Genomic DNA, 17,915 nt, shown 5'->3' with positions numbered 1-17,915 from the left:
GAATATAAAATATACTTCACGCAATTTTAAGATTTCTGCACGGATTATAAAAAAATGTGTATTACTGCCATCTGTGTTCAAGTTGACGAATTAAGGTTATCAAATAAAATAATAAGGAATGTAAAATAATACTTTATTCAATTATATCCATATTTTTCTATTGACAGTCAACAACTCGGTTGCCTGGAGACTTGATATCCAACAGTCCTCCACCGCTATTTTTACTTACACCACCAGGGGCGCCGGCAGCATTTGGTCAAGGTGACGGCGCACCAGTATGCCATTTTCAGTTCTGGCTTCATAATGGAGTCTACCTAATCTTCGGATGACGACTCCGAACTCCCATTTAACTCTTGGGTTGGTGTAACTGCGGACTTGTACCTTATCACCTTGTCCGAACTGCTGCGTTGGCGGTGCATTGTAATGTAATCTGGATAGTGGGGCGGATTTCTTAAATAAGGCATGCATATAGGTTCTTACCTCTCTGCCGAACATTAACTGATAAGGTGATAACTCTTTTGTATTAGGTGTACGTCTCAAGCGTGCCTTGACAGTTAACAGTTTATCAAATAAACTTCCGCTCTTGCTGATATAAAAGAACATTCAGGTATTAGCCGATTATTTTCTTTTTGTACATTCAAAAATTTAAATTTTAGCTTTGTATATATTTCTTCAAATTCGTACCTGTATTTTATTTCCTCTTCTAAATTTTCTTCTTCTGTAAGCCATTCAATTTTTTCTTGAATCGCGTAGAATTTGTTCAAATTTTCTTGTAAAGAATTCAGTCGTATATTTATTTCTTCAATGTCAATTTTTTCTATTCCCGAAATGTAATTTTCGGTTCGTTTCATTAACCCACGTAATGTGGCTCGTATTTCCTTATTGTTTTTTAGTTCATTCGACATCTCGTCGCCAATATCAAATAAAATAATAAGGAATGTAAAATAATACTTTATTAAATTATATCCATATTTTTCTATTGACAGTCAACAACTCGGTTGCCTGGAGACTTGATAGTTGGATATCAAGTCTCCAGGCAACCGAGTTGTTGAAAGGTGTTACTTATTTTCGTTACGGAATTTCTCGATTCGGTCGCCGCGCTCAAAGCCCGCGATAAAAGCTATGCAATAGCTTAAAATACAAACAATACACAGACGGCACGTGATTCACGTGAGCGGATTTCGAGCCGTGCAGATTCCTTAATCTTCTTTAACCTTGACTTATGAGAACAATTCGCTTGTTTTCCGTGGATAGACATATGTTCTTAAAAAGGCAATTATTAAGATATATTATCCTTAAATTTTAATGGAAGGTCAAATGAGCTTTGTAATACCGACTTCCGGCGATAAAAATGAGATATAATCTTGTACCTAGGTCGCTAATTGTGCAATTTATTTTATCTTTAAAGAAATTATCATTTATACTTAGTATTTATGTTGTTAGGTTTTTTAATATAATTATGTCAAGGGTAATTTACGAGTTGTCGTAGTAAATTTTTACTTTACCGGTCAACCCACTTATCGTCCCACTGTTGGGCATGGGTCTCCTCTCAGTAAGAAGGGTTTAGGCCATAGCCCACCGCGCTGACCAAGTGCTAATTTGTGGAATTTACGAATATCTTTATATATATATTTCTTATATGCGTGTGTATGTCACTGAACTCCTCCTAAACGACTGGACTGATTTTGATGAAATTTGTTGTGTGTGTTCAAGGGGACTTGAGAATGGTTTAGATTCACAATTTAGTCCGTGGGAAAAGGTTATTTTAATTAATTTTTAAAATGTAAGTAGTTATAGAATCGGAAATCAGCATTTGATCAAGTGATGATCTTTAGCAAAGTTGTTGTCCAAGAGCCCACGAGAGTTTGGGAGTTGGTAAGACCAATTTTCGACAGATGACACCACTGTCATTCCAATGCAGGTACAAATTTTTCGTTTTATGTATATTATTTCTTTAAAATGCGGGCGAAGCCGCGGGCACCACTAGTCTTAGTATAATAATTGACAATACGAAAAGTAAAATAGATAAAATAGGAATAAAAGTGAAAAATATTGCCTTTTTATCAGTAAATAAAAAAAGATTTAATACAAGACAATAGATGGGAGTTAGATTTATACTATAGTTAAAAACCCTTAACGACGAATTATGTAACCAATAATATTATAACTACTAAAGAAGAGAATTTAATTAATGACATTTTAAGAATTTTTTTTTTAGTAAATAAGTTTGATGTCATAAAATGAAAGTCTGTATCATATTAACGAAGTGAAATACGCTTTAAAAACCAACGAAGTATAAAAGTAAAGTTTTTCAAAACCTACATTAGACAAGTGAGGTTGATGTGTGCACAAAGATTAACCCGTTTGCAAAGCAAACAGGAAATGTGTTACCGAGGTGTGAATTGTAAAGAACATTAAGTTCGTCTCTTACGACGTTTGACAATATTTGCCGTCAGACCAAAAGTATAGAGGTGGCGTTATTTTTGAAAGAGGTAATGTGCTTAGATCCAGTTTGTATAAACATTTTGAAACGAGTTTTTCTAAAGATCTGACTCTGAAAGTGTGGCGTTTCCGCTATTTATCAAGAGATGGCGTAACAAGTAATCTAAATTCCGCTATCGCAGTTTCCTAAACATCTTGTTTATCTCTTGAAGGTGGTATCTTAATTTAGTCCTCTGGGGTACCAACGCATCTGTGGCCGACCTCGGGTAGAACTCTAATCTTGTTTAAGGTTGATTACATATACCCATAGGCGACAGTAGCCATTTACCATCAGTTGGACTGCACACTCGTATACTACTTTTAAGACAATAGTAGCAGCGAACCATGAACATAAAGAATTTGCATGATACATTGCCACTTCGTCAAACTTTAAACTGTCGACCTTGCAATATTGTCAATGTTTAGTTCCAACTTGGTTATGTAACCAAAGTGGTTCAATTACATTGATTATGTGTACATAAATGTTGTAAGTGTGTGATTGGTTTGTCATAATATACGGGTCAACTAAATGTTTACTCTTATTAATTTTATGATCACATAATTTAATTTTTTTATTTATGTATTCCATAGATTCGTTGTTTAGTATATTGTCTTAGCAATCTGGAAATCACCTCCCATTTTTAACAATCCTTTACTGTCATAATTTCTCCATTTATCCACTCGCTGAAGAATGAAGTTCCATCCACACCAACTGTACTAGTAGCAGTCCTCCACGTTTCAGTTTGCATGGACGATCTTGCCACGGACGTACAAGATGTGGAATGAGCTTCTCCCCTGCGGTATGCCCAGGCGCTATGACAATTCAAAAAAGATGTAAAAAGAGCTCTCTTCCAAAGCCGGCGTCGCATTGGGACTCCTTTGGTGCAAATGTCCATAGGCGACGGTGACTACTTTCCATTAGGTAGCCCCGTCTGCCTTATCGTTTAGGTATAAATAAAAAAAACATGTTTCTGAATCACGCTGTCGAAGTTTTTTAACATCTTGTATATATACAAACTCCGACCTGATGGTTGGAGATTTCCCTTTGATAAGAAGGTATTCGAAACTGACGTCATACGGATAAACTCTATGTTTAGCAAACATAACTTTAAACATTAATTAGTACTTCATTAAGAAGTGATAAGTGACTTCAAAGTCAATTACACTTGATAAATTATATAAACAGTATAAGTAGTTATTTATAACAGTACGATAAATCATTCTCTATTATTGATTGATAAGCTCTAACGGCGAAATTTTGAAAATCTACTTTCGGCTATCAAATACTAAAAGAAGGATATTTTATTATTTAATTTGTTTTAAAAACTATTTCATTTATAATCAACATACACAGTAATAGCCTAATGGTTAGAAACTCAGGTTGAGTTCAATCTTTAGGTCCAGGGTTCGAATCCCAGGCATCTCTGATTTTTCAAAGTTATGTGCGTTTTTGAATTAAATTGACACGTTTTTAAGCGGTGAAGAAAACATCTACACGAGTTTAAAAAGCTGGTGTGGTGTACTGTATAAATTCGTACTTGGCCAGCGCTGTAGACTATGGTCTATGGTCTAAACCTCTAAATATTCCTCAAACCTGAAGCCCTTAGTAAAGTCTACCCTTTAGGAGTAGGACAATAATATGTAGGATAACAGGACGAAAACGAAGATGATTGGACTCCTTCGCATCATTTAAATCAGTCATAGATCTTTATATTATACTAGCTGACCGGCTACCCGGCAAACTTTGTACCGCCTCAAAATCTATTTATCAAATATATTTCATATAAAATATAGCCTATGTTACTCGTAGATAATGTAGCTTTCGAATGGTGAAAGAATTTTTAAAATTGGTCCACTACTTTTTGAGCCTATTCATTACAACCAAACAAACAAACAAAGTTTCCCTCTTTATAATATTAGTGTAGATTGATAGCACAGCATCAGAATCTTTCTACGATTGTTCCGTCAATTTGCATGAAGCACCTGGAAACGCACCTTGCACGAGCACCTTCCGTGTCGTTTTGAATCAAACAATAGTCTTATTATATACTTCTACCATTGTTTGTACAGATGCCATTATATAATCAGCACATAATATGTTAATTGCTTCTGAACATAACGCAAAATGCATCATGCAATACTATTAAATAAATTGATGAATTCTTCGTGGTTTAACTGTGGAGTATCATCAACCCATTACTGTCCCACTGTTGGGCACGGGTCTCCTCTCAGAATTAGAAGGATTAGGCCATAATCCACCGCGCTGGTCAAGTGCGTATTGGTAGACTTCACATACCTTTGAGATTTTTTTTCTATACGTTTCTCAGGTATACAGGTTTCCTCTCGATGTTTTCCTTCACCGTTTAGCAAGTGGTAATTAATTTCTAATACGCACATCATTCTTTTTTTTAAATCAGAGGCCTGCGTGCCTGGGATTTGAACCTCGGACCCCTTGATCGAGAGGCCGAGTTTCTTAACCACTAGGCTATCACTGAAAGCTGTGGAGTAGGTTATTATTATTACTTATTAGGTAGAGTACGGCACTGCTTTAATTTAGTTCCTTGGGATTGTTTAGAGGTGTATATTGGCGACGGTGGTCCCTTACCGCCCATAGACATCTGTAATCAATCCCAGATAGGACTAGACATTTATACATGAGGACCGCCACAGATGCGCCGCTACCCCTAAGGACTAAGCTGGAACGCCTCGGAAAAGTCTGTCTCCCTTACCACACCCTTCCAACCAGAACACAGCAGCGTTTAACACTGCTGTTATGAGGCAGAAATAGCTGTGGTCGTGGTGCTGCCGGAGTCGAACCACAAAGGGTTCACACCTTCAAACATTGGATTCATTCATTTCCTATTCCACATTTCATAATTACCTCATTGTACATCATTTCATTGTATTTGTTGTATTATGGCTTCGTAACACAGTCATGTTGTAAAGTTGGTAAACAGAACGTTATCGTAGCGCCAATTCAATTTTCCTTGTATTATCCTTTACTGTAATTTGCATCAACATTATTTATGTGGTATTTGAGTTATATTTTATATAGTTGAGTTATAGATACACGTGATACAGTTTCCATGCTGTTTGTCACGTAAAAGGATCGATCTCCAGATCACAGATAAGTTTATTATATGAAAGCTACCGATACAGGAACCGTTTTCAAAGAAAATTAAAAATACCATATTTATATGATAAGACCATATGATAGTTTTCTAGTTTAATTAAACTAGATATTGTTCGCGCCAAACTGCTAGTCCGCTCTGAAGTTGTTGCGCACAACTACTCGTACAAGCATATATTCAGTAGGAACGTAAGGACATACTAACGCAGCTATGTACCCGTGGGCGAGAGCGGGCAGCGGACGAGTGCCGGGAGGGGTCCCGCGCTGTCTTCGTCCCGCTAATATTTTTTTTATAATATAAGAGTAGCAGACGAGTATGCAGTCCACCTGATGGTAAGTGGCTACTGCCGCCCATGGACATCTGTAATCAACCCCAGATAGGATCAGATATTCCTACTTGAGGTCGGCCACAGATGCGCCGCTACCCCTGAGGACTAAGCTGGAACGCCTCGGAAAAGTCTGTCTCCCTTAACACACCAAAACCGGAACACAGCAGCGCCTAACACTGCTGTTATTAGGTAGAAATAGGTGTGGCGGTCGTGCCGCCGGAGTCGAACCACAAAGTGTTCTACCACCTTCAATATGTACAATTTGCTATTCGATGCGACTCGTTTCTATATTTAGAGCGGACTAGCAGTTTGGCGCGGACTATACCACCACGCCTTTGGAAATTACAGCTGTCGGTAATTTCCAAATTCGTGTGTCTGATAAAATATCACTTTATCTGAACCTAAACATAAAGAAAATTGAAGAGTCACAGACTAAACAGCGTAAATTACAAGTCTCCAGAGAGTGACCTAAAGGTTCATTGACCCCTGAGTGTTCCTGACCAATGTCAAGTAGGTTAGCTCTACGAAAAATATTCATTGTTACATAGCATATACCCTTCATAGTTTACGGCCTTTTTTTTTTCTCGAGGGGGAAACCTTCAAAAGGTACCCGACGACGTGGGAGCGACGCCGGGTTATGTGGGATTTTTACCGCACTAAACCCCCCCCGGTGGCCGTCCTCAACGCTTGTTGGAGAACTCCGGGATCTCTGACGGAACACAACCGGAGCCCTCCAAGCGCGATGCCCCGATCGGGCTCTACCCTGGGGAGGCAGTTTTCGCTCCTCCCACACCATGTAGTGTTTACGACGGTATGCGACCACACATACCGCGGTCCTTCCCGGGGTCGCTAGCTGGGCGGTTCGAGCTCCCACTTTTGCCGCCCGCAACCCCGGAAGCCCCCTTTTAGTCGCCTCTTACGACAGGCAGAGGATACCGTAGCCCTATTCTAGTCCCGGAACTACAGGGACAATAGTTTACGGCCTACCATCGTAATAAACATAAAAAATATCTATTTATATCTTATTTCTTTTTTTTCTCTTTCTTTTTTTATGTTCTCCTTTCTCCCTTTTTTAATTTTACTTTATTTCCTATTTATTATTATTTATTTCTAGTTGTACCGCCTTCAATTTTCTGCACATCCCTAAGGTTGACTGGTAGAAAATGTTATTTAGCATTAAGTCCGCCTTTTGCACCACACTGTTTTTAACATGGTTAATACAGAGTAAATAAAAAATATATACGATTTTATTGCATATTATAAAGGTTACAGAACTAACAAATTATTTGACAAAGCGTAAATTCCAAGTCCCTAGGGAACCCGAAAAGGACAGGTTCATTGACACGGGACCAATGTCGTGTGGGTTAGGCGTGCAAAAAATCCTCCTGTTTTACAATTACAAGTTTTACAGCGAATATTATTAAGTTAGGATTAAAACTACTTCGCAAGAATCTGATATTTTTTATAACAGACTAGCAGACGAGCATGCAGTCCACCAGATGGTAAGTGGCTACTGCCCCCTATAGTCATCTGTAATCAGGTCTAGATAAGATTAGATTCCTACTTGCGATCAGCCACTAATGCGCCGCTACCCTGAGAAGCTGGACTGCTGTGGAAAAATATGTTTCCTTTATATACCTTTTAAAGCAAAACACAGCAATGATTAACTTTGCTGGCATTAGGCAGAAATAGGTGTGGCGCTAATACCGCCGGAGTCGAACCACACAGGGTTCTACCACCACCTTTGAGACGTGTATTTTACAAGCTTATGTATGTAATGAAAGCAGTGATAGCTTAGTGGTTGAAAAACGGCCGCTTAGTCGAGGGATCCAAGGCTCAAATCCCAGGAACTCCTCTGATTTTTTAATGCGTTTATTATAAATTAATTAACACTTATTATAACGGTGAATGAAACCTAAGTAATCTTAAAATTAGTTTCAAAATTATGTGAAGTCTACCAATTCGCACTTGGCCAGCGTGGTGGACTATGGCCTAATCCTTCTCACTCTGAGAGACCCGTGCCCATGGGACAGTAACAGGTTGTTGTTGTTGTTGATGTTGATGATGATGATGATGATGATGATGATTAACCCTATATTCTGGTCTCCAGTGGTGTACTGCGACTACAGTGGGTCGGGGCGTGCGCTGCAATGGATCGAAGAGTACATCGCTCGGGATGTGCTGCCCACACACGCCACCAGGTGCACTGCACTCTCCGTCACTTCTGGACAGAGTGAGATCTATCGGTAAGTAAATTGATTTACCCATTGCCGTTAGCAATAATCAGTCTTTAACAATTTTTAACTACCAAAGTTTGGAATTTTATAACTATCCTCTAGAAAAATATCAAATTTCGAATCGTTATTATTTATAGCAGGCATAATATAATATTGCTAGTTTATCCCCGTTAATCCATTAGACATACGGAAAATAAATAATAAAGTACTGGTTGAAATTGAATGAAATTTGAAATATACCGTGTATATACAATGCTTGCTTGGCTCCTGAAAATTCAGGCTTCTAGCTTCATATACAACGAAGTTACAGGGGGTCAAAAATGGGCCGAATTGCTTCGAGAAAAGAATGGTACGGCCGTGCCACTTTTTTTTGGCGCGACTTGGAGGAGGCACTGCCGTACCTCCAGATTTACGACTTTTTCCTTTACTTAAGAACAATTTGATAAGGTTTACAAGCCTTTGAAGAACAGTATAGAAGGCAAGATCTATTGGCAGGAGTCACATTCATTGATCTTTTAAAATAAGCTTATTTACTCGTACATCCAGTTTTAGTGTTACAAGATTTTTAAGATTTTGGAGTTGTGATATTCGGGAATATAACCCAGATATCACCAAGAGACAAATTTTCATTTCTTCTGATATATCGAGTAGCCTACTCCATTATATAATACCCACAGGTCAGAATCCAAGGATATAATACGGACATCAGTTGGAGCTGGTCCTAATGATGTGGTGGCGCTGGGAGCCTCCTTGCCCAGGTTCCTCCGGGCGCTGAGACCACAACGAGCGGTGGTCTTCGTGTCGTCCAGGGAGACGGAGCGGCAGCTGGCGCCGTGGAAGGAAGTTGATGCTGAAGTAAGTTGGATTTGATGATAGGTTGAAGGTGGTAAAACCCTTTGTGGGTCGACTCCGGCGGCACCACCGCCACACCTATTTCTACCTAATCACAGCAGTGTTAGGCGCTGCTGTGTTCCGGTTTGAAGGGTGTGGTAAGGGAGACAGATTTTTCCGAGGCGGTCCAGCCTAGAACTCAGGGGTAGCAGCGCATCTGTGGCTGAACTCAGGTAGGAATATCTAATCCTATCTGGGGTTGATTACAGATGTCCATGGGCGGCAGTAGCCACTTACCATAAGGTGGACTGCATGCTCGTCTGCTAGTCTTATATTATAAAAAAAAAAAAAACTTGCGAACAATCTGTCAAATAAGTTGCTGAAGACTGACAAGTATGTATGTCGTACACGAATACAGACGCATAATCCTTCAATACACGCTAAAATCCGACACGCTTTTTTCACCTTTGTTTATAATATAGAGTCAGTTAAATAGCATGCATTTTTCCTGGCCATTATCGCCCGCTACAATCAGCCCCAGACGAGATTAGAGTTTACATAACTAATTGGACTAATTTAGAACGCTTCGAATAAGTATGTCTCTCTTACTTCTTTGAAACCAGCATACAGTAGATACTAATACTGCTGTTACGAGGCATAATTGAAAAAAATGTCGCGTCGTTGCCTCCGAAGGCAAACCATAGAGTTCTACTAGCATAAAAATAAATATTAATGTAATCTCTTCAGTTCTATTATATTGCTATAGATTTGTAGACAATTTATGTGTATAGATACAGCAGATCTTGGCAATGCAAAGCAATAAACTTTGTATACTTCTTACGTTCAAGTTGCAACTACATACTGCGCAATATGCGTTATCTCGCATATGCTTTGTTATTGCAGTTGTCATGCACGTGAATAGTAAATATGTGGCCGTGACGGAATTAAAATGATAGGACAAGTCATGGTATTTTTGAAAAATTTTCATTTCAAACCCTTTGTGGTTCGATTCCGGCGGTACCGGAGACACCTATTTCTGTCTAATAAGAGCAGTGTAAAGCTGCTGTGTTCTGGTTTGATGGGTGTGGTAGGTAGACATACTTTTCCGGAGCGTTCCAGCTTAATCCTCAGGGATAATGGCGCATCTGTGGCCGACCACAGGTAGGAATATCTAATTATTTGGGGGTGATTCTGGGATTGAGTTGTCCATAGCGGTAGTAGCCACTTACCATCAGATATACTGCATGTTGGTTAGCTACTCCTATATTATAAAAAAAAACATTCTATTGAAGGTAGTATTAGGCGCTGCTGTGTTCCGGTTTGAAGGGTGTGGTAAGGGAGACAGACTTTTCCGAGGCGTTCCAGCTTAGTCCTCAGGGGTAGCGGCGCATCTGTGGCCGACCTCAGGTAGGAATATCTAATCCTATCTGGGGTTGATTACAGATGTCCATGGGCGGCAGCGGCCACTTACCATCAGGTGGACTGTATGCTCGTCTGCTACTCTTATATTATAAAAAAAAAAATATTTAACTGTCACAACATAACTATGTCACATAAGTTAATGTATTGGCTAAAACACCGCAGTGCAGTGAGTGGTCTATAGGTACAATAAAGTATTGTGAAGTACCGCTTTTATAAGTGCAGTTCAATCAAGTCAATTTTAAAAGCCTTTTAGCTCAAAATAAAACTTTTTATTTTGTCCTTTTAGTGTGTTACTAGAGTGTTGTTTTAATTGTACAGTACGTTATGAGAAAAGAATTGAGTTATTTCACACTGCCTATAGAATTGTTCATCTCCAAATTTTGTAATATCCGTAAAAATGGTTGTGCTGTTTACAAAATAATCTTAAAGTGGAGTATATAAGGGGGTGTAATGGTCTATGGCCTTATAGTCCTATCGCAGTGCTTGAGCGAGATTGAAAGTGGGTCCCATGCCCAGCAGTGGGACATTAATGGGATGACGATGTGGCAGTGACAAGCTACATACACTTATATTACTTCAAGCACCTGCATGGTAGGTCTGAACAAAGGTGGTAGAACACTCTGTGGTTCGACTTCGGCGGCACCACCGCCACACCTATTTCTGCTTACTAATAGCAGTGTTAAACCCTGCTGTGTTCTGTTTTGAAGGGTGTGGTATGGCAGACATACTTTTTTTAGGCATTCCAGCTTAGTCCTCAAGGGTAGCGGCGCATATGTGACCGACCTTGGGTGCGAATCTTACCTAATCTAGGATTGATTAAAGATGTCCATGGGCGGCAGTAGCCACTTACCACCTGGTTGACTGCATGCTCGTCTGCTACTTTTGTATTATAAAAAAAGAACAATGAAATAAAGGTGCGGTTATCGAATGACCTTCAACACATTGTCCAACATGTGAACATTCTAAACACGCCAATGTAATCATTACATTCGGATGTAATGTTACAATAACTAATGTGTAATATTACAAAGAACTGAGGCAGGTCACGTCTACAGAATGTGGAGCGATTGTGTTACGTAAAAAGGCACTGATAAATAGGGTTGCCTTTATATAAATACTAGACTAGATTATGCTAAATTTATTTACTTTCTGAGTCATTGATTGTAATAAATTGACGTCTTTTCGTTTACCGAACTGTCCCACTGGGCACGGGTCTCCTCTCAGAATGAGAAAGATTAGATCATAGTCATAGATTAGTAAAGATAACTCACTCCATACAAGTAAATGAAGCCAGTTTTGACAGTTGGAATTGTGTGCGTAATAATAAAGTGTTGCCACGTCTCCGTTCTAGTCTCCCTAAAATGTTTGAAATACGTATTTATTTATTATGTAAATTACGTAGTATTCGTTATTTATACGTAAACTTTCTCTAAAAAGGTTCTATTTGTCAAGAATTCAAACAATAAAATGACCAATCCCGTCGTCTGTATCTACACCACATTACGAATAGTTTTCTTAGTAGTATAATTTAGTAGGCCCTTAGAGTAGCAAGGGAAAAGGGATTAAATTAAATGTGTATTACGAAAGTAATGTTTATTTATGAAATATACTCAACGCACACCATAATTAATAAGCAATAAAAAGTAAAATATATTAAAAATTAACAAAAAATATACAGAAGAAAATATATGACAGTGACAGCAACAAACATAAAATATACAATTGCTATAACAACGATTAACTAAATCCGTAAATGTACAAATTAAACAAAAAAAATAATAAATAAACAAGCTTCATGGAATCACAAATCACAAGTAAATGAGGAGATATTACTGTTTCATTATTTTTCGTGTTTGGTCCGCCATGATTAAGTTACTGACAAGAAAGAGACTATGTGTTCCTTCCAAAAGTAAAGTGACGCAAAAGTTAAGTCGATATTTACGTATGAATATTTTGAAGGTGATTATTATTATTATTCACCCCTTATGATTCGACTGAAAAAAATATTTCAAAGATTTAATTATAATTTAATAATATTATAATATTTTAATTTAATGTTACTCGTACGTAGCTGTTATTTCTGTTAAATTTAAATAAAACACATAATCAATATCTAATTTTACTTGCAAGTTATTTCCCACATGTAAAGTAATTCACAATGAGGTACTGGCAACACTTAGTACTGTCAATGTTATCTATTTTCGTGTTTGTGAAATATTAAAAATATGTAGTTTTTAGACCACTTACGAATGAAATGATACTTCTCCGCGCTTTTTCTTAGATTCCGTGCTGTGTTTGCACCATTTAACTGCATATGTCGGCATTTTTCCGCGTTAATTACACCACGACGGTCGGAAACGTTATGGGAAAAACCGTAAACTGTTTTACGTGAGTGTGTGCGTAATTTCGTGTACATGCATGAAACCCGTAAGCCGTTTGATTTATTTTTGACTTCGTCAATTACAAGGCGGTGAGATATCTTTACTTATCTATGGTCATAGTCCACCGCGCTGGCCAAGTGCGTATTGGTAGACTTCACATACCTTTAAGAACATTTTTCAATGATTCCCTAGGCTAGCAGGTTTCCTCACGATGTTTGCCTTTACAGTAACACAAGTGATAATCAATTACTAATACGCACATAACATTTAAAAAAAACAGAGGGCTTTGAACCTCGGACCCTGTGATCGCGAGGCTGAGTTACAACCACTAAGCTTCCACTGCTCATACCTTATATTAACTCTGCTTATACTTTGAAGGTGGTAGAACTCTTTGTGGTTCGACTCCGGCGGCACCACCGCCACACCTATTTCTACTTAATAACAGCAGTGTTAAGGACGGCTGTATTCTGTTTTGAAGGGTGTGGTAAGGGAGACATACTTTTCTAAGGCTGGAGCAGGAGCTGGAGCGCCTTAGTTCTCAGGGGGTAGCGGCGTATCTGTAGCCGACCTCAGGTAGGAATCTAATCCTATCTGGGGTTGATTACAGATGTGCATGTGCGGCAGTATCCACTTACCACCAGGCGGACTGCATGCTCGTCTGCTACTACTAAATAATAAAAAAAACACATTAATTGAAATGTCTCAGTGTAATCAATATGTTCAGTATTGCGTCAACCCTGTAACCGCGAGATGGTCGGCAAATTCCTCTGTTATCAGCCGCAGTGCATGCAGGCTGATCACGACTGCATTAACTCTGCACGTGATATTTTACATGTATATTTTACCCAATTGCGGAGGGTAATGTTCTGTATTGTATGTGTCTATATGTCTCATTCTTCGGCACGCTCGCAGGCCCAATGGCTTGACGGATATTAACATATGAGTTTAGTTAGAGTCAGTGGTTAAGAAACTCGGTCTCTCACTCGAGGGGTCAGAGGTTCAAATCCCAGGCATGCACCTCTAATTTTTCGAATGTGCGTATCAGAAATTTATTATCACTTACATAAAAACGGTGAAGGAAAACATTGTGTGGAAATATGCACCTGAGAAATCCTAAAAAAAGTTTTCAAAGGTATGTGAAGTCTACCGATTGCACTTGGCCAGCGCGGTGGACTATGACCTAATCCTTCTCATTCTGAGAGAAGACCCGTGCCCAGCAGTGGGACAGTGATGGGTTGATGATAAACATATTTTGACTTATAACTTCAGTGCCCATACTACATTAATTATATTAATCGGTGATAAAGGAAATGTAAACAAACACACATTATCAAATTATTACAGTGCATTAAATAGTCTAAAAGTAGATAAAATCATAATGTTTACCTTTCCCTACTGTCACAATATGTCACAGGTGGAAAATAATTATAGATATAATCTTAACTTGACATTAAATAATTTGACATGTAATAATAGTATGAAATTTCATATAATAGACATTAACAATTATGTTAAAAAAAATTATTTGACAAAAGATAAATATTATCTTAACCGATATTTAAAAAGACAGGTAGCTGTTTCGCTATCATATTTTTTTGATATTACAGCCAAGAACTTGGCTACCAAGGTTGCTTCTATTGAGCGATCTAATAATATTGACATTTCTTCTGCCAATATTTTGGCTAATTTTGACATTACCAATAATTTAAATTAATTAATAAGACAATAGAGACAACCTCTTGCAATACTAGTAATACCAATAATTACGTATCAAATTTATCATCGATCAACCTGGTGCATCAGAATATTCAAGGTATGATAGGCAAGGATCTAGAAATAGAATTATTCTTAGATAATAGTAATGTGGATATTCTTTGTATAACAGAACACTGGTTGAAAACCGAGCAAATCCAATTTAATTTTTGTAAGCATCAGGTTGCCAGCTCGTTCAGCAGAACAAACATGATACGTGGCGGTTCCCTCATAATTGTTAATAAAAATATAGAATATAAAGAACGAAAAGACATCGTGAACCTGTCTGCTGAGCGAGTTATTGAAATCTCTTGTATAGAGTTTGACCAGTTCCTGGTTGTTAACGTATATAGACCCCCTATTGCATCTTATGAGGAGTTTGAAAAGATAATGGAAGAAGTCTTATTTAAAATCTCGAATTCTAATAAGGGAATTATTGTTTGTGGGGATTTTAACATCAATATACTAGAAAATACACCTCAAAGTAAGAAAATTATTCTGCTTTTTAAATCTTATAACTTATACAACATTTTCCGAGAACCGACTAGGATAACTGCTATGAGCTCAACCTGTATAGATAATATTTTTACGGACTTAAAACCTTTAAATACATCAATTATACATAATTTAGAATCTGACCATTGTGGTCAATTAGCAGTTTTCCCTAGGAAAGTTAAGAAAGTCCAAAAAAAGGAAATTAAGTTTGTTCCTATAAATAATAACCGCCTTGAACTATTTAAAAGCAATTTGGCTCAAAAAATTCCTTTTTTGCCTATACACGGTGACCCTGATATATTATATAATTCTATGTTTAATCTGATCAGTGGTGAATTTGGCAAAGTTTTTAAACCGATAACTATAAGTGACACTGCCAAATTTAGTGAATGGGCAACTAAAGGTATTTTCAAAAGTAGACAAAAATTATATGAATTATACTATGAGAGATCTTATAATCATAATGTTAAATTTAAGGAATATGTAAAAAAATATTCTAAAATATTTAAGATGGCCTGTTCCTGTGCTAAGTCTCTATATTTAAGAAATAAGATTAAAAAATCATCAAATAAAATTAAAACAACGTGGAATATTATTAATAGTGAAACTAATAAGAATTTGACATATCAGCAAGACTATACTTTAAAAATAAATAATACTGATGTAAAAGGGGATCTAGAGGTGGCATCAGAGTTTGAGAATTTCTTTACTAACATGCCTATTTTAACAACTAAAACTCTGAAATCATCTCCTATTTCCGCTGAAAACATGCTTAAACAAAGTGTAAATAAATGTAACACAGGATTTGAATTTTCAGTTGTTAATGCGAATGATATCATTAATGCCTTCAATAGTCTTGATTCTAAGAAAACTGCAGATCTATGGGGGCTCTCCGTTAAAGCCGTTTCTTCCATTATCGGCCTTATTGCACCGCACTTGGCTTCTGTGTTCAATTCTTGTGTTACTTGTGGTGTTTTTCCTGACCTTATGAAACAAAGTAGAGTGATTCCCTTATTTAAATCGGGATGTAATACTGATCCAACCAATTTTCGGCCAATTTCTATTCTACCAACATTAAGTAAAATTTTTGAAAAAATTGTTTTAAATGAACTGCTGAAGTATTTTAATAAAAACAAAATACTTCATGACAACCAATTTGGTTTTAGAAGGAATCGCTCTACTGTAGATGCAGGGATTGAATTGTTAAAACATATTTATGAGGCCTGGGATGATTCGCGTGATGCCCTTGGTGTGTTTTGTGATTTATCTAAGGCCTTTGATTGTGTCCACCATGAGACATTGGTCAGGAAATTACACCACTACGGAATCAGGAACAAGGCTCTCAACCTTTTGACTTCTTACTTAAATAATAGAATTCAGAAGGTTGATGTAAATGGTACAAAATCGCCCGGTGCTTCTGTTACAATGGGCGTGCCGCAGGGTTCAATACTCGGTCCATTTCTGTTTTTAATTTATATTAATGACTTGCCCTACTATGTAGGGAATAATCACGAGATTGTATTGTTTGCTGATGACACTTCACTTTTATTTAAGATTAAAAGACAATTAAATAATTATGACGAAGTAAATAATGCTCTCTCGAAAGTTATCCATTGGTTCAACATAAATAATCTTCTTCTTAATGAGAAGAAAACTAAATGTATCAAGTTCTCGTTACCCAACGTGAAGCATGTTGAAACCAATGTGTTATTAAATGGAACGGTTTTGGATCCCGTGGAGTCAACTGTTTTCCTAGGTGTTACTATTGACGCCAAATTGCAATGGGGCTGCCACATAGATAAATTGTCGGGTAGACTCAGTTCGGCGGCATATGCTGTTAAAAAAATTAGACTTCTAACAGATGTAGAAACAGCTAGAATAGTTTATTTTAGTTACTTTCATAGCATTATGACTTATGGTATATTGCTATGGGGGTGCTCGTCACACCGAAATGATATATTTATATTGCAAAAGAGAGCTATACGAGCTATCTACAGCCTGCCTCCAAGAGCTTCACTAAAAGAACTATTTAAAGAAATAAATATTCTAACTGTTATATCCCAATACATATATGAAAACCTAATTTATGTAAGGAAAAATATTGATAAATTTGTAAAACGGTGTGACACGCATAATGTAAATACAAGGAACAAACATAACCTTTCTACACATGTTACTCGTCTCCACAAAATAAGTAATTCTTTTGTGGGTCAATGTATACGTTTTTATAATAAACTGCCCATCAAAATCAGAAATTTGTCAATTAATAAATTTAAAGTTATTATCAAAAGCAAACTTAGTCGTAAAGCTTATTATAAAATTTCTGATTATATTAATGATAAAACAGCTTGGGACTGATCAATAACATAATTATTAGTTAATTAAGAAAATGTCAAAGTGTAGCGTATCTTGCTGAACAAACTTCTTTTTTTTTAGATAAATGTAAAGCAAGATACTGGAGCTAATGCTTTATTAATTATATGTAAACATAATGGCATTTAAAAAAAAATATTAAAAAGAGAATAATTATTTTTAAAATTAAAAAAGACAAACCCACTGAGTTTCTTACCGGATCTTCTCAGTAGAGGTCGCGTTCCGATCCGGTAGTAGTTTAAGAAAATATTGTAACTGACAATTTGTAAGTGCCGCCGTTGGCCTATACAAAATAAATATATTTCATTTCATTTCATATAAGGTGTCGTTGGATTCGTCTAAATTTTGGGAGTGATAATATACCCTATACTTTGAAGCAGTTGGACTTTTTGCTTTTATGATATGTAATTACTAGTCTTAAAATATTTTATATTAGAAAAAGATCTTCAGGTTTTTTTTATGATATCTGGTTCCCATTACATTG

General features: G+C 37.0%; 1 protein-coding gene across 2 annotated transcripts in view; it reads left to right on the top strand.

The window, feature by feature from the left end:
* Positions 1-17,915, top strand: part of LOC140754339 (uncharacterized) — a 140,291-nt gene that overhangs the window by 73,501 nt on the left and 48,875 nt on the right. For both annotated transcript variants that reach the window (XM_073089335.1, XM_073089334.1), the window contains exons 2-3: positions 8,051-8,186; positions 8,855-9,032. In XM_073089335.1, the coding sequence (XP_072945436.1) occupies positions 8,051-8,186; positions 8,855-9,032 (314 nt within the window). The remainder of the gene's footprint in view (positions 1-8,050; positions 8,187-8,854; positions 9,033-17,915) is intronic.

The sequence above is a fragment of the Epargyreus clarus genome, unplaced genomic scaffold, assembly GCF_041222505.1.
Source record: "Epargyreus clarus isolate Ecla_fem2 unplaced genomic scaffold, WU_Ecla_fem_2.2 ptg000029l, whole genome shotgun sequence".
In the NCBI taxonomy this organism is placed as follows: Eukaryota; Metazoa; Arthropoda; class Insecta; order Lepidoptera; family Hesperiidae; genus Epargyreus; species Epargyreus clarus.
This window is presented reverse-complemented; position numbering and strand designations above follow the sequence as displayed.